The sequence below is a fragment of the Tubulanus polymorphus genome, chromosome 8 (genome assembly GCF_964204645.1).
Source record: "Tubulanus polymorphus chromosome 8, tnTubPoly1.2, whole genome shotgun sequence".
Classification (NCBI taxonomy): Eukaryota; Metazoa; Nemertea; class Palaeonemertea; order Tubulaniformes; family Tubulanidae; genus Tubulanus; species Tubulanus polymorphus.
In genome coordinates, this window is record NC_134032.1 from 16449741 (window position 1) to 16475367 (window position 25627).

The following is a 25627-nucleotide window of genomic DNA, read 5'->3' on the forward strand; positions in this document are numbered from 1 at the left end:
TCTAATATATTCACGCGTCATTTTTATAAACCGCTGTTTTATCGGTTTTTCCGTTGATGGTGTATAGATGGCGCTAGTAGTCTCAATGCGTTCTCAGTTCGTTTTGTCTCTATAAATATCAAGTGTTAATCGTTTTCTAAACGTATTCTTGTAATCGTTGCGTTTCACTGATGTTGCAGTATGTTTGAACAGCTTGGTTCAGACCGTGTGAGGAGTATTTAATCGACTACTGGCTTTGGAAGAACCGAGATCACTGACTGATTCTACTACTGACTGGAGCTGGAAGATGGAGTCATGTGAATTGTGTCGTCGTAAAGGCATCTCTTCAAAACTCGAATATTTTCAACTCAATTTCGATGAAGCTCTAAAGTCTTGTCAAAATCCTGATGTAAGTATACAGTGCCCTCTGCTGGTTTTAAACCACATTACACCGGGTCTCCTAATTTTAAACAGATGGTTTATACAGCGCCCTCTGTTGATTGTATTTTATACAGCGCCCTCTGTTGATTGTATTTTTCAGTGTTGTTTTCCGATTGGTCTCGGATTATTATCAGAATTCATCGTCAAACATAAAGTGCATGAAGTATCATCGTCGCCATGCCGACCAATTGTAACAATGAGCGGTGTAGATAACGAGTCACTTGCCACAGTCTCCTCTGATCGTCGTCACTTTACAACAAACGTCATTAAACAATCAAAACACCAACAGAAATTACTGAAAAATAGACGGTTACCGTTATCACGGGAACAGAACACTGATGTATCATCACCACGGATACCGTTACCGCAGCAACCATTACCCCAGCAACATAGCACTGATGTATCATCACCACGGATACCGTTACCACGGGAACATAGCACCGATGTATCATCACCGAGGATACCGTTACCACAGATTCTTGAAAATATACGATTAGGACATAATATACAATGGGTGAATAGTGACGCCCTCTGTTGGCTGGATGTGACACTATGTTTATTAGTTCATTGTCACTCATTGCGTCGATATTTGAACCGTTTAAACACTGATCGCCATGACAACTGTGATCACATTTCAATAATGAGAATCATGTGTATAGTTTATGATCAGGCGTTGATTTTATTGAGAACCGGACGATCGGTAAATTATCCGAGTTTAAAATGTATGCTCGGTACCGGAGGAGGGAACGGTCTGTTTACCGGTGGAACTCATATCACTTCAGCTGAAGTTTTAGACAGTGTCGATTATTTGTGTATGAAAGGTGTTACGCCACCTATTGCCAGAGCATTGAAACTATTATTCTCATTCAGTTCACCGTCGAATGAACCAGTAACAGCTGCAGCAGCAGCAAGTATGGTACCATCTACAGCAGCAGCAGCGAGTACGGTACCAGGTACAGCAGCAGCAGCAGCAGCTACCTCATCATCCGCTGCTACTTGTCGTCAAACATCTAGAATCGATCAGCTGAAAATGAAATATCCCGATATTTCTAGTGAGGGATTTGTGAGGAGTTTCGAGTTAATAAATGAACTACGCGAGTGTCTATTCTTACACCTAAAACCTCGTTTAAACTGTAATCGCGGAGAGAATGACAGCGCAATGATCGCTTTAATGATGTTACTTCATGAAAACGGTGAAATTAGACAACATTTTAACATGGATTTTACGTGGAGGCTTCAGTGTGATATCTGTGGTGATATTAAACTAGATCGGTAAGTGTTACTGTCCAGGGGCTGCAGTGTTACTGTCCAGGGGCTGCAGTTGCTCAAAAGTTGGTTAAGATAACTGGCGGATAAATATACCATAATAACAATGCAATTGTCAATTGTCACTATGTCAACTATCCACTGGTTATCTCTAACCAATTTTTGAGCAACCGGTCCCAGTTCCCAAACAGATTCAAAACTACATCAGTGTATTACATGCTTTACTTTAAAACGGCTCAAATTGATTTTCATTGAATATCTGACAGGAATCGAGCTATGGTTCTAATTGTAGTTGTTGTATATTTACAGGAATGAGAAGCCATTAATCAGTTTCGCGAATACACCCGATCTATTTACAATGGATTCACCATATTTCGTAAGACCGTGTTATAGTTGTAATTCTCTTCAACAGAAAAGATTCCTCATTATGAATCGGTGAGTGTAGTATGTTTTAAACTGTTAAGCCTAGCGCACATCGACGCTGCGATCGGAGACAACTAGTTGCTACCGAACGATTACCCCGCGCACATCGAAATCTAGTTACAACCGGTCAGTTGCAGCAACTGCATGGCGCATGTCGATCGTCGAAATCCAGAGCGCGCACATCGACGGATATGACTGCGATTGAGTACAACCAGTTGCTCAAAAGTAGAACACGGGCAACTGGCTGGAACTGGAGATAGATCGACGCTTACCAATCGTAAGCTCGCTCACATCGACACATTCAAGCAACTGATCGTATCCAGCCAGTTGCTCTCATGCACCGAAAACTGCCTTGCAACTAGTTGTCTCCAATCGCACTGTCGATGTGCGCTAGGCTTTAGGTTCCTAACTGTGTGTGGGGGGGGGGTCGCTGTAAGCCGATGGAAACTGGATACATTCGACCATGACTTAAACCATGTAATGTCGATTCATCTGCTGCAGATTCAGTCAAGGAATTAAGTCTTACAGATTCAGTATTAACAAAAATAAATCAGGGAATTTGTATGAATAGGTGTAAAGTAGTGGTCACTGTTATTTATTTTGCTGCTCTGTTTCAGATTGTCCGGATGTCTAGTATTACACTTCATGCAAGGTTTACCGCCTCACGCAGATTTAAATAGTTATGATTTCATTCACGAGGGGAGCCACTGGTATCGTGTTATCGGGGTCGTTCAGTACAAGAGAAATCCGGATCATTTTATAGCATGGATCAAAAACACGTGCAGTAAGTATCACGCGTTGATACTCCTTTCATTCTTGATACCGTTCAGATACTTCATATATTTGATTTCTCATTTTCTAATTTCAGATAATTTATGGATGGAATGCGATGGTTTAAAATTCCCAGTTTGTGATTACGATCAAACCGTGCCAAATATAGAACCATCAGAAATACACCTCGTAATGTGGGAGAGAACTGACCAGCCAACAACATCGACCTGTAACCAGCCAACATCATCGACCTGTAACCAGCCAACATCATCGACCTGTAACCAGCCAACAACATCGACCTGTAACCAGTCAACATCATCGACTTGTAACCGGCCTACGATCACGTCGACCTGTAACCAGCCTGCGATCACGTCGATCTGTAACCAGCCTGCGATCATGTCGACCTGTAACCAGCCTACGATCACGTCGACCTGTAACCAGCGTGCGATCACGTCGACCTGTAACCAGCCTGCGATCACGTCGACCTGTAACCAGCCTACGATCATGTCGACCTGTAACCAGCCTATGATCACATCGACCTGTAAACAGCCTATGATCACGTCGACCTGTAACCAGCGTGCTACCTGTTCAATAACTGATGATTCATTGAGTGATTTTGATGATTTATTGTCTTTGTTTCAACCTTCAATTGCTGCTGATTTACAATCTCCAGATCAGACACCTGCTGATTTACAATCTCCAGATCAGACACCTGCTGATTTACAATCTCCAGATCAGACACCTGCTGATTTACAATCTCCAGATCAGGCACCTGCTGATTTACAATCTCCAGATCAGGCACCTGCTGTATCCTCTGCTGGTAGTTTGGAATCTTCTGCTCATAGTCTGGGGTCATCATCTGCTAGTAGTTTGAGGTCATGTGCTGGTAGTTTGAGGTCATCTGCTGGTAGTTTGAGGTCGTCCACTGGTAGTTTGAGGTCATCTGCTGGTAGTTTGAGGTCGTCTGGTGTTCTGAGAACTGCGTCAATCAAATCACAAACTCCACCTCTGTCACCAGTTTTATCCAATTCAAGTTCAAGGTCGGTTAAAAGTCGAATTCAATCGATTTTACGTCGGACTGATAACAATACGGTGTCGTCCCCGGTTACCACTTTACTCGGACTCAACAAACCTAGTTCATCGTCAAGCGTCGTAAGTAACGCATCATCTGTTTCTATGACAACTGCGAGAAGTCGTCTGCTTAAAATGAACGAAAGAATTGAGAATAAAACGAAATCGTATTTAGACCTGGTTAAACCGTTATTAAAACTGAGTAAATCACCGGCGGCAACCGCTACAACAAAGAAATCAGCAGCGTTCGTTAGAAACAGTAAATTCGACCGGTACGTTCCTGGTCGACAGGCAGCAGCAGCAGCACCAGCAGCAGCTGCAGCAGCTGCGACCAGTGGTAAACGTAAATTAGATATTCGAGCTAAAATTGATAAGATATTTGAAATGGGATGTGAGAGTGGTGAGGGACGCGAGGGACGCGGTGAGGATGAGGATAGTTTGAGTTCATGTAGTTCATCATCGAGTACGAGTTCTAATAAACGACTCAGGGTCACGTTTATAGATACAACGCAACAATCATCGTCCAATCAGAGAACGGCATCGGCCAAACCGTCCAATCAGAAGACAGCATCCATGAGACCTTCCACCAATCAGAGATCAGAGAAGAATCAAACGATATTTGTAGCCAATGATTTCGAGAGACGAAAAGCTGTAAAATTGTTAAATAGTGGCCTCGATATCGACAAGATCAACAGAGCATTACTGAACCCTCAAACCACTTCAACAATACTACCCGTTATTGAGAAACCAACGACGACTACATCCGTCTGTCATGATGCAAACTATGCTGCTGGAAAACATGTAAACATGTTTTCACAATTCAGACACTTAGCAAAACCTGCACTTTCTGTCGATGAACTAGATTTCAAATTAAAACCAGACATGGCCTGTAAACCAGTGACCACTCCAAGACCACTGACCACTCCGAGACCTGTCACCACTCCGAGACCGTTGACCACTCCAAGACCTGTCACCACTCCGAGACCAGTGACCACTCCGAGACCTGTCACCACTCCGAGACCGGTAAACCCAGTACCTTTTCAATCGGAATGTAGGGAAAAACAGTATTATGAAGTCAATGACAAGAAATTGACACCAGCTTATAATCAATCTACTTGTCTCAGTACAGCAGCCATTATTAATTCTGTCACTGATCCTGTAAATAATTGTGTAACTAATTCTGTTACAAATCCTGTAATTAGTTGTGTAACTAATTCTGTTACAAATACTGAAAATGTAATTGACAAATTTCTTCTCAATATGTTGCAAAATTAGAAAACTAGCCAAACTGTAGGCGCCCTCTAGCAGGAAGGACTATAACTTGGTCATATTGCATTTGTTTATGTGTTGTGATATAACAGTAAAACCTGAAATCGTCTCAAGCAGTTTGTGAAAATAATGAGGTTTTTACTGTCTGCAAATATTCAAACAATTTGTTCTTACAAGTTTTTCTATTGGTTTCAATAAAATACTGATAATAACGAATCCTAGTTTTATATGATTCCATTGATGAGCAGGGTTCACTCAGTGAAGGAGGATACACTCTGTGAGGAATTGATTCTGTGGTCAGGGGAGGATTCCATGGATGAGAATTAGTCATTCTGAGGTGTTGTGATCAATGGGTTACTCTATCTGAAACCCGGTCTGTTTGGTTGTATTTTTTGTTTGTAACTTTTGGGGAAAAATTTGTTTATGACCCTCGATCCTACTTATCACAAAAATGGTGAAATTATGGCATCCAGGAAATCCTTCGAATGACAAAAACTTTCATCGACTTTAATATAAAAACACGAGCAGCGCCCTCTCCCCAACCCAACAAAAATATAAATACCCCGATAAAAACTCATTCTATTATAAAAACAATTTCCCAGTGCTGTTAAAAGTCTTGAGAATTATCTCGGAATCCGGCCCGCAAATCGGTAAATAGTTTGTAAATCGGTAAATAGTTTGTCCATTACGGCCACCGAGAGACTTTGGCAAGCGGGTATTATGTTAGTTCACGCTTTCCCCGCTAACGTTGTATATAGGGGCAGCACCAGACGGTTGACATGCGAATATTTGTGTGGCGGGCAAATGATATATTAATCTTTCATTCGCAAATTCCATCAACGCTATTACGCTTCAATTAAGGAAATCATTTTTTAAAGGCTTTTGTAGCCACTTTCTAAATAGATATCATTCGCAGTGGAATTCGTTTTATAGGATTTTTGTTGTGTAGTGCCGGGGCTGTACAGGCCAATGTCACTTGTTAGCCTAACAACTGTGTTGCCCTAGATGCAACTGAGAGTGGTTAATGGCGTATCTGTGGTTTGGCTAAAGCAGCTTACAATAAGAGACCACATGAAGACAATGGTTAGCGTCCATCTACTGATCTAAAGCTTCACTTGAGAAAAAATGAGAGACACAAAAATAAATTACTGAAATATTACATTTATATTTATTTCTTATCTGTTGAAGCTTTGATAACAAAGCGATCTGTGATTACCTGACCGGTCCGTGATTACCAGACTGGTCCACGATTACCAGACCGGTCCACGATTACCAGACCGGTCTGTGATTACCGGACCGGTCAGTGATTACCAGACTGGTTCGCGATTACCAGACCGGTCCACGATTACCGGACCTGTCCGTAATTATGGAACCGGTCAGTGATTACCGGACCGGTCAGTGATTACCGGACCGGTCAGTGATTACCAGACCAGTCCGTAATTATGGAACCAGTCAGTGATTACCGGACCGGTCAGTGATTACCGGACCGGTTCGCGATTACGCGTAATTATGGAACCGGTGTATTAGCCTTGCGTAGTGTTAAATACCCAGTAATAATATCAACAGGTAAAGTACGTATTCGAGTGAATTCATCGATCGTTGTATAACGTAGTTTAGTTTGAGGGTCCGTATAAAGAGCTCGTAATCCGGTGATATCCGAGTATTTCCTCGCAGGTTTATTTAACGACGGAATCGCATCTAAACTTCCGTACGTCGGTTCATCCGTATTACGTGTCTGTCTCTCTAACGCTATTATCTGTTTCAAATTCTTCCAAACCCGTGATTTCCTCATACCCGCGTTCTCCTTCGCCGAATGTACAAAGTTTCGATCTTTAAAACAATAAAGCGGTTCGGATTCCCCGCTCGCCGCAGTCTCCTCCAGCACACTTGCTACGAGTGTCTCTGATGTTTCTTCGATGTCATTATCTGATTTTTTTAGTCTTTTTGATGGATTTAGAATAGCACCTGCACCAGCACCTGCACCAGCTGCTGCTGCTGCTGGACTTCCAGATCTGGAAGGTGTTTTGCGTTTACTACTGTTTGAAGGAGTAGTTGACATGGCGCCTTGCTCCAACCCGCTCACCACCTACAAGTATCAAATTGTTTCCGTGTGGTAATTAGTACGACTATTCTAATAACGATTAGTTTTCTATGTTTAAAGGTGAGTTTAACGAGTTGATTTGAATTGTAAACTCACCTGTTCGATTCTATTTGAATATAAGGATAGTTTAAGCCAGGTTTCAGTCCTGTTTACTGAATATATTTTACTGATTTCTTCAAAACATCAAAATCACTACAAACACACCAGTAGCTGGCGCCCTCTAGTGATAGATTGTGTAAATGGCGGAGATTGTGATCGGTGTTTGTTGGGTGAGGAAGAGAACATTTATTAACTATCCTTTGAGAATTGTTTAGTATAGGACACCCCTCCCTCACGTAGGCCAGAAGTATTCAGTCCTGTCATTTTTGTGAGGCTGCACCGTTCAGTGGCTCCATTTCTCGATTTGATGAGGGCCGAGGAGGCAGTGAGTAGCTGCAGCTGCTGTGTTGATGAGGGCCGAGGCAGTAGCTGCTGTGTTGATTAGCTGTAGCTGTGAGCTGTGGTTTAGTTGTTATAGTAACGTATAAACAGTGATGTGTGTGTGTAATATTGATCACAGTCTCAGTCTTACAGCGAGACATACGACATTCATTTACTGTCCGTCTGTCAGTCTCTGTTAGTTCACTGGAGGAGGTATTGTATCTAATACTTCCGTCAGGCAATATTCTCTACCCTAGATTGTCCTAGGGTATCTTGTATCCAAGATTGTCCTAGGGTCAGTATCTTGTGTCCAGGATTGTCCTAGGGTCAGTATCCTAACCCTAACCCTTGATGCTGTAGTGGTTTATTGTATATTTTCAGTTGAGCGACGACCGATGATGACGATGTCTCCGATGTGGAATAAACACAGTTTAGATTTCAGTGAAATCAGTCCAAAACGATTATCAAACAGTTTCCCGATAACATTCCTACAAAAACAACAAAACAACAGCAGCAGCAGCGGCGGTTGTCGCAGGGTACCACATTTACAGGTCAGTCATTAGTTTATCATACTACCAGCAGGTCAGTGTGTCAGATAACTCCCCCTCTCCCCCAGTCTGCTGATAACTAGCTCAGATTACCGTAGACTTGTGGTTACCTCGAAATGGAAAGAGAAATTACAACCATTTTATTTTATGTCATCAATCGTTTTATTATAAATATATTTTTTATGGTACAAAATCTTAACTTAAACAATTAGACTTAGTGCTTCTCGCCCCCTGGTGGTGGAATGTGAAGCTATAAGACGGTGTACTTGCCCGCCCTCTGGTGATGGAATTTGAAATAAACTTTTACTTTATAAAACTATTTTCACTACGATAGAAGTAGCAGTTACAGTCGCTACGGCGATAATGATTTCAAATTTATTGATTATTTTACGCAGCGGTTGATTGGTCAGTTTCGATAGTCTCCACAGTTCGTATAGCGGTACAATAAAATGTAATAGGTCGGGAAACATGAATCCGATATCTCGAAAAAACTGATGTTTCCCCGACCAGTTCTGCAGGATTACGTTTTCTATAAACTGGTCGCCGCTGGATACTATAATATGTAAACAACTGATCGATAATATTACCAGTAACTTCCTAGGAGTCATCTCGACTTCAATATCGCACAGATTCAATACAAAAACAGTCGAAACGACTTCCGTAACCGTAAAAAACAACTGATGATACCATTGTTGATAGAAGTTGTCGCTATAGTAACCGAAATAACTCCACCACGAGTAATAATGAGAATAAACGACAGACGCGAATAAAATAAACATGGAACGTCTGAGACAACGGTTGCTTAGTAACCGTGTGAGGTATTTGATAGTTTCATATAAAGATAAAACGGCTAACATTGTTATAGCCCAGATTTTACCAGTCTCAGCGGTCGCATTGAAATATACATGTTTATACTTAGAGGGAGGATACTCATAGGAACCTGAAAATAATAAAAATATATTTATTTATCTGAACCCAGTTCCACAGTTGTGGAGCCAGTTCCATAGTTGTGGATCCAGTTACACAGTTGTGGATCCAGTTACACAGTTCTGAATCCAGTTCCACAGTTGTGGAGCCAGTTCCACAGTTGTGGATCCAGTTACACAGTTCTGAATCCAGTTCCACAGTTGCGGACCCAGTCCACAGTTGCGGATCCAGTTCCGCAGTTGTAGAACCAGTTCCACAGTTGTGGACCCAGTTCCACAGTTGTGGACCCAGTTCCACAGTTGTGGATCCAGTTCCACAGATGTGGATCCAGTTACACAGTTAATTCACGATGTGTCTTCTCTTACCTTTATAGACCGTATCGAAACATTCACACGTACACGTCTTTTTATCAACCTCTGGTTTGTTAGGAGTCCATATTTTCTGTATGATACCTAAACATGAAACAATAATTAATCAGCCGGTCGGGCGGTCGGTCAGCCGGTCGGTCAGCCGGTCGGGCGACCGGTCAGCTGGTCGGTCGGTCGGTCAGCTGGTCGGTCGGTCGGGTACTGGGGTTCTAATAGTTACCGATATGTATACAAGGTAGCGCCACTAGTATCACGTATCCTATAAATGATTGCGTAAATCTGTGTTTAGTTTCGCCAGTCATTGTCGTGTTGACTGTATGCTGCTGCTGCTGCTGCTGCTGGTGCTGCTGCTGCTGCTAGTGCTTGTGTATAATCTCACTACACTCACTGGTTGTATGTCTCACTGTATACATGTGACACATACATTGCCTTTATGAACTCCTCCTATCTATTCACTAGTATATCTCTGTGTACATTGATTAAACACAATAAAAACTGGTCTCAATTTCTCAACACAAAACGCACAAAGCCTGCTAGATTGGTTATAATCATAGAATGAATGGAATGAATGGAATTTATTACATCAATGATCCGATTAAAAACCCAGTTCTGTAGTTGTATCCTATAACAACCTATAGTTGTTTGTAGAAGGTTAAGTTAAACCTTGAACTGGCTATAATGGTTATAGAAGTAGTTTAATCATTGTCTGGTCACTGACTTCTTTTTGATTAATCATTGATTACTAAATAAATGAAAATACTAAATAAATGTCGCATGGTTCAACCAGGCTACCTGTCAGTATACCTGTCTACCTGTCAGTATATCTGTCTACCTGTCAGTGTGTCTGTCTACCTGTCAGTATATCTGTCTACCTGTCAGTGTGTCTGTCTACCTGCCAGTGTATCTGTCTTCCTGTCAGTGTGTCTGTCTATCTGTCAGTGTGTCTGTCTACCTGTCAGTGTGTCTGTCTACCTGTCAGTGTGTCTGTCTATCTACCTGTCAGTGTGTCTGTCTGTCTACCTGTCAGTGTGTCTGTCTGTCTACCTGTCAGTGTGTCTGTCTGTCTACCTGTCAGTGTGTCTGTCTGTCTACCAGTCAGTGTGTCTGTCTACCTGTCAGTGTGTCTGTCTGTCTACCTGTCAGTGTGTCTGTCTGTCTACCTGTCAGTGTGTCTGTCTGTCTACCTGTCAGTGTGTCTGTCTGTCTACCTGTCAGTGTGTCTGTCTATCTACCTGTCAGTGTGTCTGTCTGTCTACCTGTCAGTGTGTCTGTCTGTCTACCTGTCATTGTGTCTGTCTGTCTACCTGTCAGTGTATCTGCCTGTCTACCTGTCAGTGTGTCTGTCTATCTGTCAGTCTGTCTGTCTACCTGTCATTGTGTCTGTCTGTCTACCTGTCAGTGTATCTGCCTGTCTACCTGTCAGTGTGTCTGTCTATCTGTCAGTCTGTCTATCTACCTGTCAGTGTGTCTGTCTGTCTACCTGTCAGTGTATCTGTCCTGCACTACTCTCTCTCTCTTTCTCTAATTATCTGTTGTTGAATTATTCACATATCAATGACTGATTTGTAATGACTCTCTCTACCTCCTCTCTCTCATCGACCTCCTCTACCTCCTCTACCTCCTCTCTCCTCCATCGACCTCCTCTACCTCCTCTACCTCCTCTCTCCCCCATCATCGACCTCCTCTACCTCCTCTCTCCCATCGACCTCCTCTACCTCCTCTACCTCCTCTCTCCCCCATCGACCTCCTCTACCTCCTCTCTCCCCCATCGACCTCCTCTACCCCCTCTCTCCCACATCGACCTCCTCTACCTCCTCTACCTCCTCTCTCTCATCGACCTCCTCTACCTCCTCTCTCCCCCATCGACCTCCTCTACCTCCTCTCTCTCATCGACCTCCTCTACCTCCTCTACCTCCTCTCTCCTCCATCGACCTCCTCTACCTCCTCTACCTCCTCTCTCCCCCATCATCGACCTCCTCTACCTCCTCTCTCCCATCGACCTCCTCTACCTCCTCTACCTCCTCTCTCCCCCATCGACCTCCTCTACCTCCTCTCTCCCCCATCGACCTCCTCTACCCCCTCTCTCCCACATCGACCTCCTCTACCTCCTCTACCTCCTCTCTCTCATCGACCTCCTCTACCTCCTCTCTCCCCCATCGACCTCCTCTACCTCCTCTCCCCCATCGACCTCCTCTACCCCCTCTCTCCCACATCGACCTCCTCTACCTCCTCTCTCCCCCATCGACCTCCTCTACCTCCTCTCTCCCCCATCGACCTCCTCTACCTCCTCTCTCTCATCGACCTCCTCTACCTCCTCTCTCCCCCATCGACCTCCTCTACCTCCTCTCTCCCCCATCGACCTCCTCTACCTCCTCTCTCCCCCATCGACCTCCTCTACCTCCTCTCTCCCCCATCGACCTCCTCTACCTCCTCTCTCCTCATCGACCTCCTCTACCTCCTCTCTCCCCCATCGACCTCCTCTACCTCCTCTCTCCCCCATCGACCTCCTCTACCTCCTCTCTCCTCATCGACCTCCTCTACCTCCTCTCTCCCCCATCGACCTCCTCTACCTCCTCTCTCCCCCATCGACCTCCTCTACCTCCTCTCTCCTCATCGACCTCCTCTACCTCCTCTCTCCCCCATCGACCTCCTCTACCTCCTCTCTCCCCCATCAACCTCCTCTACCTCCTCTCTCCCCCATCAACCTCCTCTACCTCCTCTCTCCCCCATCGACCTCCTCTACCCCCTCTCTCCCACATCGACCTCCTCTACCTCCTCTACCTCCTCTCTCTCATCGACCTCCTCTACCTCCTCTCTCCCCCATCGACCTCCTCTACCTCCTCTCTCTCATCGACCTCCTCTACCTCCTCTACCTCCTCTCTCCTCCATCGACCTCCTCTACCTCCTCTACCTCCTCTCTCCCCCATCATCGACCTCCTCTACCTCCTCTCTCCCATCGACCTCCTCTACCTCCTCTACCTCCTCTCTCCCCCATCGACCTCCTCTACCTCCTCTCTCCCCCATCGACCTCCTCTACCCCCTCTCTCCCACATCGACCTCCTCTACCTCCTCTACCTCCTCTCTCTCATCGACCTCCTCTACCTCCTCTCTCCCCCATCGACCTCCTCTACCCCCTCTCTCCCACATCGACCTCCTCTACCTCCTCTACCTCCTCTCTCTCATCGACCTCCTCTACCTCCTCTCTCCCCCATCGACCTCCTCTACCTCCTCTCTCCCCCATCGACCTCCTCTACCTCCTCTCTCCCCCATCGACCTCCTCTACCTCCTCTCTCCCCCATCGACCTCCTCTACCTCCTCTCTCCTCATCGACCTCCTCTACCTCCTCTCTCCCCCATCGACCTCCTCTACCTCCTCTCTCCCCCATCGACCTCCTCTACCTCCTCTCTCCTCATCGACCTCCTCTACCTCCTCTCTCCCCCATCGACCTCCTCTACCTCCTCTCTCCCCCATCGACCTCCTCTACCTCCTCTCTCCTCATCGACCTCCTCTACCTCCTCTCTCCCCCATCGACCTCCTCTACCTCCTCTCTCCCCCATCAACCTCCTCTACCTCCTCTCTCCCCCATCAACCTCCTCTACCTCCTCTCTCCCCCATCGACCTCCTCTACCCCCTCTCTCCCCCATCTACCTCCTCTACCTCCTCTCTCCCCATTGACCTCCTCTACCTCCTCTCTCCCACATCTACCTCCTCTACCTCCTCTCTCCCCCATCGACCTCCTCTACCTCCTCTCTCCCCCATCGACCTCCTCTACCTCCTCTCTCCCCCATCGACCTCCTCTACCTCCTCTCTCCCCCATCGACCTCCTCTACCTCCTCTCTCCCCCATCTACCTCCTCTACCTCCTCTCTCTCATCGACCTCCTCTACCTCCTCTCCCCCCATCTACCTCCTCTACCTCCTCTCCCCCATCGACCTCCTCTACCCCCTCTCTCCCACATCGACCTCCTCTACCTCCTCTACCTCCTCTCTCTCATCGACCTCCTCTACCTCCTCTCTCCCCCATCGACCTCCTCTACCCCCTCTCTCCCACATCGACCTCCTCTACCTCCTCTACCTCCTCTCTCTCATCGACCTCCTCTACCTCCTCTCTCCCCCATCGACCTCCTCTACCCCCTCTCTCCCACATCGACCTCCTCTACCTCCTCTACCTCCTCTCTCTCATCGACCTCCTCTACCTCCTCTCTCCCCCATCGACCTCCTCTACCTCCTCTCTCCCCCATCGACCTCCTCTACCTCCTCTCTCCCCCATCGACCTCCTCTACCTCCTCTACCTCCTCTCTCTCATCGACCTCCTCTACCTCCTCTCTCCCCCATCGACCTCCTCTACCTCCTCTCTCTCATCGACCTCCTCTACCTCCTCTCCCCCCATCTACCTCCTCTACCTCCTCTCTCCCCCATCGACCTCCTCTACCCCCTCTCTCCCACATCGACCTCCTCTACCTCCTCTACCTCCTCTCTCCCCCATCTACCTCCTCTACCTCCTCTCTCTCATCGACCTCCTCTACCTCCTCTCTCCCCCATCGACCTCCTCTACCTCCTCTCCCCCATCGACCTCCTCTACCTCCTCTCTCCCCCATCGACCTCCTCTACCTCCTCTCTCCCCCATCTACCTCCTCTACCTCCTCTCTCTCATCGACCTCCTCTACCTCCTCTCTCCCCCATCGACCTCCTCTACCTCCTCTCTCCCCCATCTACCTCCTCTACCTCCTCTCTCTCATCGACCTCCTCTACCTCCTCTCCCCCCATCTACCTCCTCTACCTCCTCTCCCCCATCGACCTCCTCTACCCCCTCTCTCCCACATCGACCTCCTCTACCTCCTCTACCTCCTCTCTCTCATCGACCTCCTCTACCTCCTCTCTCCCCCATCGACCTCCTCTACCTCCTCTCTCCCCCATCGACCTCCTCTACCTCCTCTCTCCCCCATCGACCTCCTCTACCTCCTCTCTCCCCCATCGACCTCCTCTACCTCCTCTCTCCCCCATCGACCTCCTCTACCTCCTCTCTCCCCCATCGACCTCCTCTACCTCCTCTCTCCTCATCGACCTCCTCTACCTCCTCTCTCCCCCATCAACCTCCTCTACCTCCTCTCTCCCCCATCAACCTCCTCTACCTCCCCTCTCCCACATCTACCTCCTCTACCTCCTCTCTCCCCCATCGACCTCCTCTACCTCCCCTCTCCCACATCGACCTCCTCTACCTCCTCTCTCCTCATCGACCTCCTCTACCTCCTCTCTCTCTCATCGACCTCCTCTACCTCCCCTCTCCCACATCGACCTCCTCTACCTCCTCTCTCCTCATCGACCTCCTCTACCTCCTCTCTCCCCCATCGACCTCCTCTACCTCCCCTCTCCCACATCGACCTCCTCTACCTCCTCTCTCCTCATCGACCTCCTCTACCTCCTCTCTCCCCCATCGACCTCCTCTACCCCCTCTCTCTCTCATCGACCTCCTCTACCTCCTCTCTCCCCCATCGACCTCCTCTACCTCCTCTCTCCCCCATCGACCTCCTCTACCTCCTCTCTCCCCCATCTACCTCCTCTACCTCCTCTCTCCCCATTGACCTCCTCTACCTCCTCTTATTCGCGTGTGGCTGATATTGAAACCATTTGATGATTTATTTTATGAATATTTTAATCGACTCTCCTCGAGTCGTGCAGAATCGGTTGTCAACGTGTCAACCGGTTGCCTGGAGCCATCATACACATCTTGTTTCAATTCTAACGAAGAAAAAGTGGATGTATCTCCGGCTACGTGGCTGTATTACCCTATAACGGATGGCTGCGTATTATAACCCTATAACGGGTGAATAGAAAACATGATGGATTAGTATGAGATATCCTATTAATGTGTGTATTTGTCACTTGTTGCATCATTGTCAGCAGCAGCAGCAGCAGCAGCAGCAGCTAGTGTTAACTCATTATGGGTGCAAACTATTCTAAAAAGCGAAATAAATATTCAAAGGTAGGAAAATAAATAAAAGTTTCTTTTATGAAATAAGGATGAGGTTTCTGTAGTTAAATTATTTCTAGTTTTTGTGAAACAAAATAAATAATTACGGAATAAAAATCAATTTTCCGGATAAAATAAGAAAATAATCTGAAAATTCATATTTTTGCGAGTATTTTAACTGAAGATTTTCGGTAATTAAAACCATAAAATTATGATATTAACAGATTACCAATAAATTCACTGATTTCATAGATTTAATGAAAAGTATTAGATGTCTAACAGTAGTGTAGCTTTAGCTTCGATATCTGCAGATAGTATGACGATATAATGGAGGGGGAGGGGGAGGGGGAGAGGGAGAGGGGGTGCAGTTACACATATCACTGATAGATATTGAAGAACACTTAATACTGGCAGTTACCGACAAATCACTGCACAATTAGTTTCATTTCATTCAATAAACCAATAAGTGTATAGTTATTACTGAGTTAATACCGGTCGACGAGGTAACGCAGTTAATACCGGTCGACGAGGTAACGCAGTTAATACCGGTCGACGAGGTAACGCAGTTAATACCGGTCGACGAGGTAACGCAGTTAATACCGGTCGACGAGGTAACGCAGTTAATACCGGTCGACGAGGTAACGCAGTAGTGAGAGTTGTATATTGTATATTGTAGAGTTGTTTGATGTTGAATACATCGTATGGAGGAGCAGGAGGAGGAGGAGGAGCAGGAGCAGGAGGAGGAGGAGCAGGAGGAGGAGGAGGAGCAGGAGCAGGAGGAGGAGGAAAGAAGTCAGTATTTGGTTCACCGTTAGATAGGATCCGTTGTGGTAAACAGCTAAGAGCTGCTCAACTAGGTATATCACTATACGACAAACAGCAATATGAGTCAAATCAGTCATTTCCAGGAGTTGTACGCCACCCTCTATCAGCCGCCGACCAGTTGGCTGCTGACCAGTCGACCTGTCATCCTGCTGCCGACCAGTCGACTGATAGTAAATATACCCTCGATTATTTCAAAGGTTCGTTTTTCTTGATTTCAAAATTCAAACTTTATCAATTAAAATCAATAACTAGAATTAACAGTGATGATTCTTGTTGTTTCTAGGCGATGGAATGAATGACGTTAGTTTTACGATGGGTTACAACAAAGGAATGTTCGGTACGCCATCTGGTGGCGTCGACGAAACTAAACTGAACATGTCACTAGGTTCCAGTTGGTCGTTTTATAACTACGTTAAAGGAGGGAGTGAAGGAGGGAGTGAAGGAGGGAGTGAAGGAGGAGGTGAAGGAGGAGGTGAAGGAGGAGAAGGAGGAGGAGAAGGAGGAAACTGTTCGTATTTAACAACTATACGGAATCCAAATAAAGCAGTTTGTACGATCAACGCCAGAACAACAGAAGTTAGTATCACCCAACGCACACCAACTTGGAAACCGCCCTGTGACCCACTTGGAAATCACCCCTTGGAAACCGCCCTGTGACCCCCTTGGAAATCACCCCTTGGATATCGCCCTGTGACCCCCTTGGAAATCACCCCTTGGAAACCGCCCTGTGACACCCCCTTGGAAATCACCCCTTGGATATCGCCCTGTGACCCCCTTGGAAATCACCCCTTGGAAACCACCCTGTGACACCCCCTTGGAAATCACCCCTTGGATATCACCCCTTGGATATCGCCCTGTGACCCCCTTGGAAATCACCCCTTGGAAACCGCCCTGTGACACCCCCTTGGAAATCACCCCTTGGATATCGCCCTGTGACACCCCCTGTGATATCACCCTGTGATATCACCCCCTGTGATATCACCCTGTCACCTGTATATGTATTGTATTTATAGATACTGGTATCTAATGATATGACATGTGAATTATTTGGATACAGTGAATGTGAATTACTAGGAGTTAAACTAACAAACTTACTACAGTTAAAACATACACAGAATACTGAAGCCATTGAAGAGAATCATCTCGATTTAAACGGACAATTAGTGACTGTTAGCGGTAAAGTGGTAAGTGTAAAACCCTGTCTGTATGTGGCAGGATTAACTGATCGTCTGTACGTGGCAGGATTGTCTGTACGTGGCAGGATTAACTAACTATCTGATATGATATTTATGCGTGTATTTCTAGTTGGATGCTATTGACTCTCAAGGTTTAGTGATTCCAGTCTCTGTGTGGATTCAAAGATTACGAGATGATTCCGATCCGAGATGTGTCGTTATAATGGAACCAGTTGAACGTATATCAGCTAAAGTTATATTCGGTAGTCAGGTACGTGTGGGTTTCTGGGGGCAGGTCAGGTACGTGTGGGTTTCTGGGGGGATTCAAAGATTACGAGATGATTCCGATCCGAGATGTGTCGTTATAATGGAACCAGTTGAACGTATATCAGCTAAAGTTATATTCGGTAGTCAGGTACGTGTGGGTTTCTGGGGGGATTCAAAGATTACGAGATGATTCCGATCCGAGATGTGTCGTTATAATGGAACCAGTTGAACGTATATCAGCTAAAGTTATATTCGGTAGTCAGGTACGTGTGGGTTTCTGGGGGGATTCAGGTACGTGTGGGTTTCTGGGGGCAGGTCAGGTACGTGTGGGTTTCTGGGGGGATTCAGGTACGTGTGGGTTTCTGGGGGCAGGTCAGGTACGTGTGGGTTTCTGGGGGCAGGTCAGTTACGGATGGGTTTCTGGGGGGATTCAGGTACGTGTGGGTTTCTGGGGGCAGGTCAGTTACGGATGGGTTTCTGGGGGGATTCAGGTACGTATGGGTTTCTGGGGGCAGGTCAGGTACATATGGGTTTCTGGGGGGATTCAGGTACGTATGGGTTTCTGGGGGCAGGTCAGGTACGTATGGGTTTCTGGGGGGATTCAGGTACGTATGGGTTTCTGGGGGCAGGTCAGTTACGGATGGGTTTCTGGGGGGATTCAGGTACGTGTGGGTTTCTGGGGGCAGGTCAGGTACGTGTGGGTTTCTGGGGGCAGGTCAGTTACGGATGGGTTTCTTGTGGAGGGGGTGCTACTCTCTAATTCAGGGGTACTACCGTGTGTATCAATGTGTGTTTATAATTCAGGGTACTATCGTGTCATGTGATGAGATGTTTGCGTACCTACACGGTGTTACAACTACTGATGAAATTATTGGACAGAAAATCACGAGTTTAATTCCTTCAATTCAACTACCGGATATAACAGCACATCACAATACTGTCCTACCGAAGGTTTGTTCCGGTATCTGTGCAGGGGTAGGAGAGCACGGAGGGGAGGGGAGCATGGAGGGAAGGGGAGAGGGAGGGAAAGGGGAGTATGTATTTTAGATATTTATATATCGATGATATTTGTAGTATATCAGCAGTCAACAAGCGACCGGTCGCAGTCAAACTGGTCGATCATTCCCGTGTTCAATACGTATTAAAACAGTGAAACGAACTGATAAACCAGAAATCACTGATCTACGCAGATTACTGTTAGATAAACCTGAACAAAGTGGTAAGTGATCTACATGTGCTGAGTGATCACAAACTGATCAAAGCGCTGAGTGATCACAAACTGATCAAAGCGCTGAGTGATCACAAACTGATGATGTATGTTTTTAGGGCGTTTGAATTGGTCAATTGAAAATGAAGGTCGTTCCCCGAACACTATCGGTTCGTCAAGTACCGAAGAAGGAGAAATCTTCTCTTCCCGTAAGTCAATTCCAGGACGGCGGACTGGCGGGGAGAGATGAGGGGGGCGGGGAGAGATGAGGGGGGTGGGGAGAGATGAGGGGATTCATATCGAGCTGTTTGTTTATTTCAGCTGAATCAGTTGCGTCATCGCCCAGTAATACATGTAATACAGTGTTGTATCGAGCTGTTGTATGTGTTTATACTAATATCAGTGGACTCGTTACGTTTCTCAATGATGGTTCTCTACACAGCATCAATCACTCATTCGTTCACATGTTATTTGGTTACACACAACAGGAAGTCATTGGAAAGGTATTTATTTTATCTTCTATATATCTATTTTCTCTGCTACATATGATTTTGATATTGTATTACAGGATATCGCGTCGTTTGATATTGTATTACAGGATATCACCTTGTTTGATATTGTATTACAGGATATCGCGTTGTTTGATATTGTATTACAGGATATCGCGTTGTTTGATATTGTATTACAGGAAATTACGTCGTTTGATATTGTATTACAGGATATCGCGTCGTTTGATATTGTATTACAGGATATCGCGTCGTTTGATATTGTATTACAGGATATTACGTTGTTTGATATTGTATTACAGGATATCGCGTCGTTTGATATTGTATTACAGGATATCGCGTCGTTTGATATTGTATTACAGGATATCGCGTCGTTTGATATTGTATTACAGGATATCGCGTCGTTTGATATTGTATTACAGGATATCGCGTCGTTTGATATTGTATTACAGGATATCGCGTCGTTTGATATTGTATTACAGGATATCGCGTCGTTTGATATTGTATTACAGGATATCGCGTCGTTTGATATTGTATTACAGGATATCGCGTCGTTTGATATTGTATTACAGGATATCGCGTCGTTTGATATTGTATTACAGGATATCGCGTCGTTTGATATTGTATTACAGGATATCGCGTCGTTTGATATTGTATTACAGGATATCGCGTCGTTTGATATTGTATTACAGGATATCGCGTCGTTTGATATTGTATTACAGGATATCGCGTCGTTTGATATTGTATTACAGGATATCGCGTCGTTTGATATTGTATTACAGGATATCGCGTTGTTTGATATTGTATTACAGGATATCGCGTCGTTTGATATTGTATTACAGGATATCGCGTTGTTTGATATTGTATTACAGGATATCACGTTGTTTGATATTGTATTACAGGATATCATGTTGTTTGATATTGTATTACAGGATATCACGTCGTTTGATATTGTATTACAGGATATCACGTTGTTTGATATTGTATTACAGGATATCACGTTGTTTGATATTGTATTACAGGATATCATGTTGTTTGATATTGTATTACAGGATATCGCGTCGTTTGATATTGTATTACAGGATATCATGTTGTTTGATATTGTATTACAGGATATAACGTTGCTGATACCAGATTTCTATGATTTATTAGAATCTATTGATACGGAGGATTCTTTACCTCTTCCTCCTCTTGATGATTACGATGAAGATGAAGAATATATCGCAAAGGATTCTCAAGTTAGAGGTACGTCAGTCAACTGGTCAATCGGTTAACCAGTCGGTTTTTCAACTGGACAGTCAGTCGGTGTTTATATCTATTACAGGTCGATGTGATGATGATTTAGGAATTGGTAAAAGTATCAGCTCCGATTCAAACAGTGGCGCCACCTGCACATCTCCTAAACTTCACTGCGATGATCTCCGGTAAATATCGGATATTGCTCGAGTTCTCTGCAATATTGAGTTGTTGTTGTAAACTCCTCAGCTTTAAGGGACAGTACAGTTAGAGCGATCCTGTTTACTGTTTGGGGGCAGAGGTAAAATAAACTATCAGTTATAACGAGTCACACGTGAACTAAGAATCAATCTGTGTGTCGTCTGTTGATGAAAACTGATGAACAATTTTATTGTTGTTTGGTTCTAGCGAGGACTCTGACTCTGACTCTGACTCGACTCCGACTCAGCGAGTCTCTGTGTCATTACTAATTGCTGTATTGTGTGTTTATTATTACAGATGTGAAACTGCTGAATTGATTGAAGAAGCAAATAAAATGATTCATGCAAACATATTCAACAACAGTGACTCTCAAACTGTAGAATCTGAACGTCATGACTCACAAAATGTAGAATCTGAACGTCATGACTCTCAAAATGTAGAATCTGAACGTCATGACTCACAAACTGTAGAATCTGAACGTCATGACTCACAAACTGTAGAATTTGAACGTCATGACTCTCAAAATGTAGAATCTGAACGTCATGACTCACAAACTGTAGAATCTGAACGTCATGACTCTGTAGAATCTGAACGTGGTGATAGACAAGTTGTGATTGATATGCTGAATGACTCCAGTGTGTTAGAATTCCAACAGGATATCAATGAACAATGTAATGATGATTTAGATAGTACAACTGAACTATTAATGGCTGATCCGTTAGTTTCACCAAGTGGCGCCCCCACTACTGTTGAGTTCTCCAGTCCGTCGATATCTCGTAGAGATAGAGTTGAATTCCGAGGAACTACGACCTCGACCCCGGCCGCGACCTTCAAACACCGGTTTACTCACAGTTTCATTATTCCTGATGGAAGTTACGAATGTCAAGGTCGTCATAAAGATGGAAATGAAATCGGTAGGAATTTAATTCTGCAATTTAACCCTGAACCTAGTCGACCTAGTAATCCAAAACCTAGTCGACCTAGTAATCCAAAACCTAGTCGACCTAGTAATCCAAAACCTAGTCGACCTAGTAATCCAAAACCTAGTCGACCTAGTAATCCAAAACCTAGTCGACCTAGTAATCCAAAACCTAGTCGACCTAGTAATCCAAAACCTAGCCGACCTAGTAATCCTGAACCTAGTCGACCTAGTAATCCAAAACCTAGTCGACCTAGTATTCCTGAACCTAGTCGACCTAGTAATCCAAAACCTAGTCGACCTAGTAATCCAAAACCTAGTCGACCTAGTAATCCAAAACCTAGTCGACCTAGTAATCCTGAACCTAGTCGACCTAGTAATCCAAAACCTAGTCGACCTAGTAATCCAAAACCTAGTCGACCTAGTAATCCTGAACCTAGTCGACCTAGTAATCCAAAACCTAGCTGACCTAGTAATCCTGAACCTAGCTGGCCTGCTAATCCTGAACCTAGCTGGCCTGCTTATCCTGAACCTAGTCAACCTGCTAATCCTAAACCTAGCTGACCTAGTAATCCTGAACCTAGCTGGCCTGCTAATCCTGAACCTAGCTGGCCTGCTTATCCTGAACCTAGTCAACCTGATAAAACTGATATAATGTTTCGTTTTATTTCAGCTTTATTATTTCAATCTAAGCGTGTTGAACTAGATGATGGACAGATACTGTATGCATTGTGGGTATCACGTGACCCCGAAGATCCGAACTGTATCAATAATTATACATTAGCGTCGAGTTTTAATGATTCTCTCAACACCACAGCTGCACCTCACAGTCAGGTAATGTTTCTCTCAGTTTTCTGTCTGCTATGTGTTTATTAAACTACAACTGACCTGTTTGTTTATAGGGTAATAAAATAGAAGCAGTTAGTCCGGTGGATTATAATCGTCCGATTGTTGGTGAGGATTTACTGTTAGTGGAAGGAGTTTATCAGGAACGATACACAACTCTTCAATCAATCGGGAAAGGAGCTTTTGGATTCGTGAAATTGGCTCGTAATAAACTCAAAAACACTGAGGTATTATACTTGGCCTATCTCCCCCCTCTCCCCGGCCCATCTCCCCCCTCTCCCCGGCCCATCTCTCCCCTCTCCCCGGCCCATCTCTCCCCTCTCCCCGGCCCATCTCTCCCCTCTCCCCGGCCCATCTCTCCCCTCTCCCCGGCCCATCTCTCCCCTCTCCCTGGCCCATCTCTCCCCTCTCCCCGGCCCATCTCTCCCCTCTCCCTGGCCCATCTCTCCCCTCTCCCTGGCCCATCTCTCCCCTCTCCCCAGCCCATCTCCCCCCTCTCCCCGGCCCATCTCTCCCCTCTCCCTGGCCCATCTCTCCCCTCTCCTCTCCCCGGCCCATCTCTCCCCTCTCCCTGGCCCATCTCTCCCCTCTCCCCGGCCCATCTCTCCCCTCTCCCCGGCCCATCTCTCCCCTCTCCCCGGCCCATCTCTCCCCGGCCCATCTCTCCCCTCCCCTCTCCCTGGCCCATCTCTCCCCTCTCCCCGGCCCATCTCTCCCCTCTCCCTGGCCCATCTCTCCCCTCTCCCCGGCCCATCTCCCCCCTCTCCCCGGCCCATCTCTCCCCTCTCCCCAGCCCATCTCTCCCCTCTCCCCGGCCCATCTCTCATCTCCCGGCCTATCTCTCCTCTCTCCCCAGCCCATCTCTCCCCTCTCCCCGGCCCATCTCTCCCCTCTCCCCGGCCCATCTCTCATCTCCCGGCCTATCTCTCCTCTCTCCCCGGCCCATCTCTCCCCGGCCCATCTCTCCCCTCCCCTCTCCCTGGCCCATCTCTTCCCTCCTCTCTCCCCGGCCCATCTCTCCCCTCTCCCCGGCCCATCTCTCCCCTCTTCCTCTTTCTCCTCTCTCTCTCTGTAATGAATTCACTCTGCACTGATTGCAGGTAATAGTGAAGTTTATCCGTAAATCTAAAGTGCTGCGTGAATGTTGGGTAACTGATCCGGTGTCAGGTGATATACCACTCGAGATTATGTTACTGAAAAAACTAAACCATCCAAACATTGTTACCGTAAGTCACCCTAAACTTCCAAACATTACTATAAGTTCCCCCATATGTGGCAGCCATTTTAGAAAATTGTTGATATTTTTTTTTTTGATAGATTATCGATGCATTTGAAAATGATAATTATTATCAAGTAGTGATGGAGAAACACGGACAGGGAATGGATCTGTTTGAATTTATAGATCAATGTCCGAATCTCGATGAACCATTGGCCAGTTATATCTTCCGTCAGGTAATAATCAATGTTCAAACAACGATCGAATATTGATTCTTTAATTCATAATCAAATATTTCTTCTATATTTTTACAGTTAATCTCAGCAGTCAGTTATATCCATGATTTAAACATCTTACATCGAGATATCAAAGATGAAAACGTTATTTTAGACGAATATTTCAACATAAAACTGATTGATTTCGGTTCAGCCGCGTTCATGAGACCCGATAAACTATTCGGAACTTTCTGCGGAACTATCGAATATTGTAGTCCTGAGGTTTTAAAAGGAAACAAGTAAGAAATTAAAACGAATCGAATTTGTGAAATTAGTTGATATTGTTTGATATATTTGGTTTTGAATAGATATCGAGGTCCTGAGTTAGAGATGTGGTCAATAGGTGTCACTCTGTACACACTAGTGTTTGGTGAGAATCCTTTCTACGACGTCAATGAAACGATTGAAGCTATTTTAAAACCACCGTTTATGGTTTCTGACGGTAAGAATCTAAACCTCGACTCGTCGATATCTGATTGGATGTTTTCATGTTCAGCGTTTAATGTATTTCAGGTTTATTAAATCTGATTGGTCGATTGTTACACCCGGAACCGGCGAATCGCGCGACAATCGACGAATGTTTGAGAAATAAATGGATTTGGCAAACGATTTCACTGCATGAATACGATTTTAAACGGGTTCTTCCTAATTACAGTGAGTTTAAACAATCGTCTAGTTTCATTGGAAACGTACACTAGACTAGCCCTAACTCATTTACTGATAACATTTTAATTTTAGAATTTTGTGGAAATGTCGCATCTGATAATAGAGTATTCAGCTACGAGGAACAACCATCGCACCAGCAGCAGCAGCTGCAGCTGCAGGATGATGGTGATGACGATGAGTCTGATTGCGAACAACTTGAACTGGAATTAGAAAGATGTTTAAACCTGACGACTGATGAGAAACCTCACAATTTATCATGTCCATAAAACACCTCTACCCTCCCTCCCCGTCAATCCCTCCCTCCCTTCACCCCTCCATCCCTCCCCTCCCTCCCTTCACCCTTCAATCCCTTCATCTCTCCCTCCTCCCTCCATCTCTCCCTCCTCCCTCCATCTCTCCCTCCTCACTCCATTGCTCACTCCTGTTGAACTATTGTGTTGTATGATAAATTATTTGTGATTAGATATTTTGTGATAAAAATGAATGTGTGTGATTTGATTTGTATGAATAATGTTTATAAACACTGCCTTCAAATTATCTGCACTGCTGCATTTACATTTACCATAAACGGCTACTTATACAATATACGAACAGTTCAAAATATTTGTGTTTTATTTTCACTGTCTGGACTTAGCATGTTCATGGAGGAGGATGTACAGGAGTGTCCCGGGTTCGAACCAAGCAATTACTGATACAAATTCAGAGTGCTCCTGATGCTGTATGGAGGAAGTGCAA

The 25627-nt window shown here is 45.4% G+C and overlaps 4 protein-coding genes across 5 annotated transcripts; 2 read left to right on the top strand and 2 right to left on the bottom strand.

Annotated features, from left to right (window-relative positions):
- Positions 1–209: 209 nt before the first annotated feature.
- LOC141909883 (uncharacterized) lies at positions 210–5365 on the top strand. 2 transcript variants are annotated; one of them, XM_074800560.1, is made up of 6 exons: positions 210–388; positions 521–1692; positions 1996–2121; positions 2727–2893; positions 2978–4918; positions 4955–5365. In XM_074800560.1, exons 1-6 carry the CDS (start codon positions 287–289, stop codon positions 5224–5226), a joined length of 3780 nt encoding a protein of 1259 aa, XP_074656661.1. In that variant the 5' UTR covers positions 210–286; the 3' UTR covers positions 5227–5365. The 2 variants fall into 2 exon arrangements, with proteins under 2 accessions (XP_074656661.1, XP_074656660.1); XM_074800559.1 differs by having other exon boundaries at positions 2978–5365.
- Positions 5366–6403: 1038 nt separating this feature from the next.
- Positions 6404–7557, bottom strand: LOC141909896 (INO80 complex subunit C-like). Its single transcript, XM_074800580.1, has 2 exons — positions 7418–7557; positions 6404–7306 (listed from the first exon to the last, which is right to left on the bottom strand). Exon 2 carries the CDS (start codon positions 7277–7279, stop codon positions 6728–6730), a length of 552 nt encoding a protein of 183 aa, XP_074656681.1. The 5' UTR covers positions 7280–7306; positions 7418–7557; the 3' UTR covers positions 6404–6727.
- Positions 7558–7560: 3 nt separating this feature from the next.
- On the top strand, positions 7561–25481 carry LOC141909884 (PAS domain-containing serine/threonine-protein kinase-like). The gene is made up of 21 exons (XM_074800561.1): positions 7561–7590; positions 8123–8292; positions 16230–16575; positions 16662–16954; positions 17392–17562; positions 17684–17824; positions 18625–18771; positions 18895–19039; positions 19147–19236; positions 19349–19530; positions 20646–20778; positions 20858–20957; positions 21268–21884; positions 22563–22723; positions 22792–22962; positions 23836–23961; positions 24053–24187; positions 24266–24465; positions 24535–24668; positions 24740–24880; positions 24965–25481. Exons 2-21 carry the CDS (start codon positions 8137–8139, stop codon positions 25156–25158), a joined length of 3783 nt encoding a protein of 1260 aa, XP_074656662.1. The 5' UTR covers positions 7561–7590; positions 8123–8136; the 3' UTR covers positions 25159–25481.
- On the bottom strand, positions 8455–10017 carry LOC141909894 (uncharacterized). The gene is made up of 3 exons (XM_074800578.1): positions 9805–10017; positions 9582–9668; positions 8455–9229 (listed from the first exon to the last, which is right to left on the bottom strand). Exons 1-3 carry the CDS (start codon positions 9884–9886, stop codon positions 8598–8600), a joined length of 801 nt encoding a protein of 266 aa, XP_074656679.1. The 5' UTR covers positions 9887–10017; the 3' UTR covers positions 8455–8597.
- Positions 25482–25627: the final 146 nt, after the last annotated feature.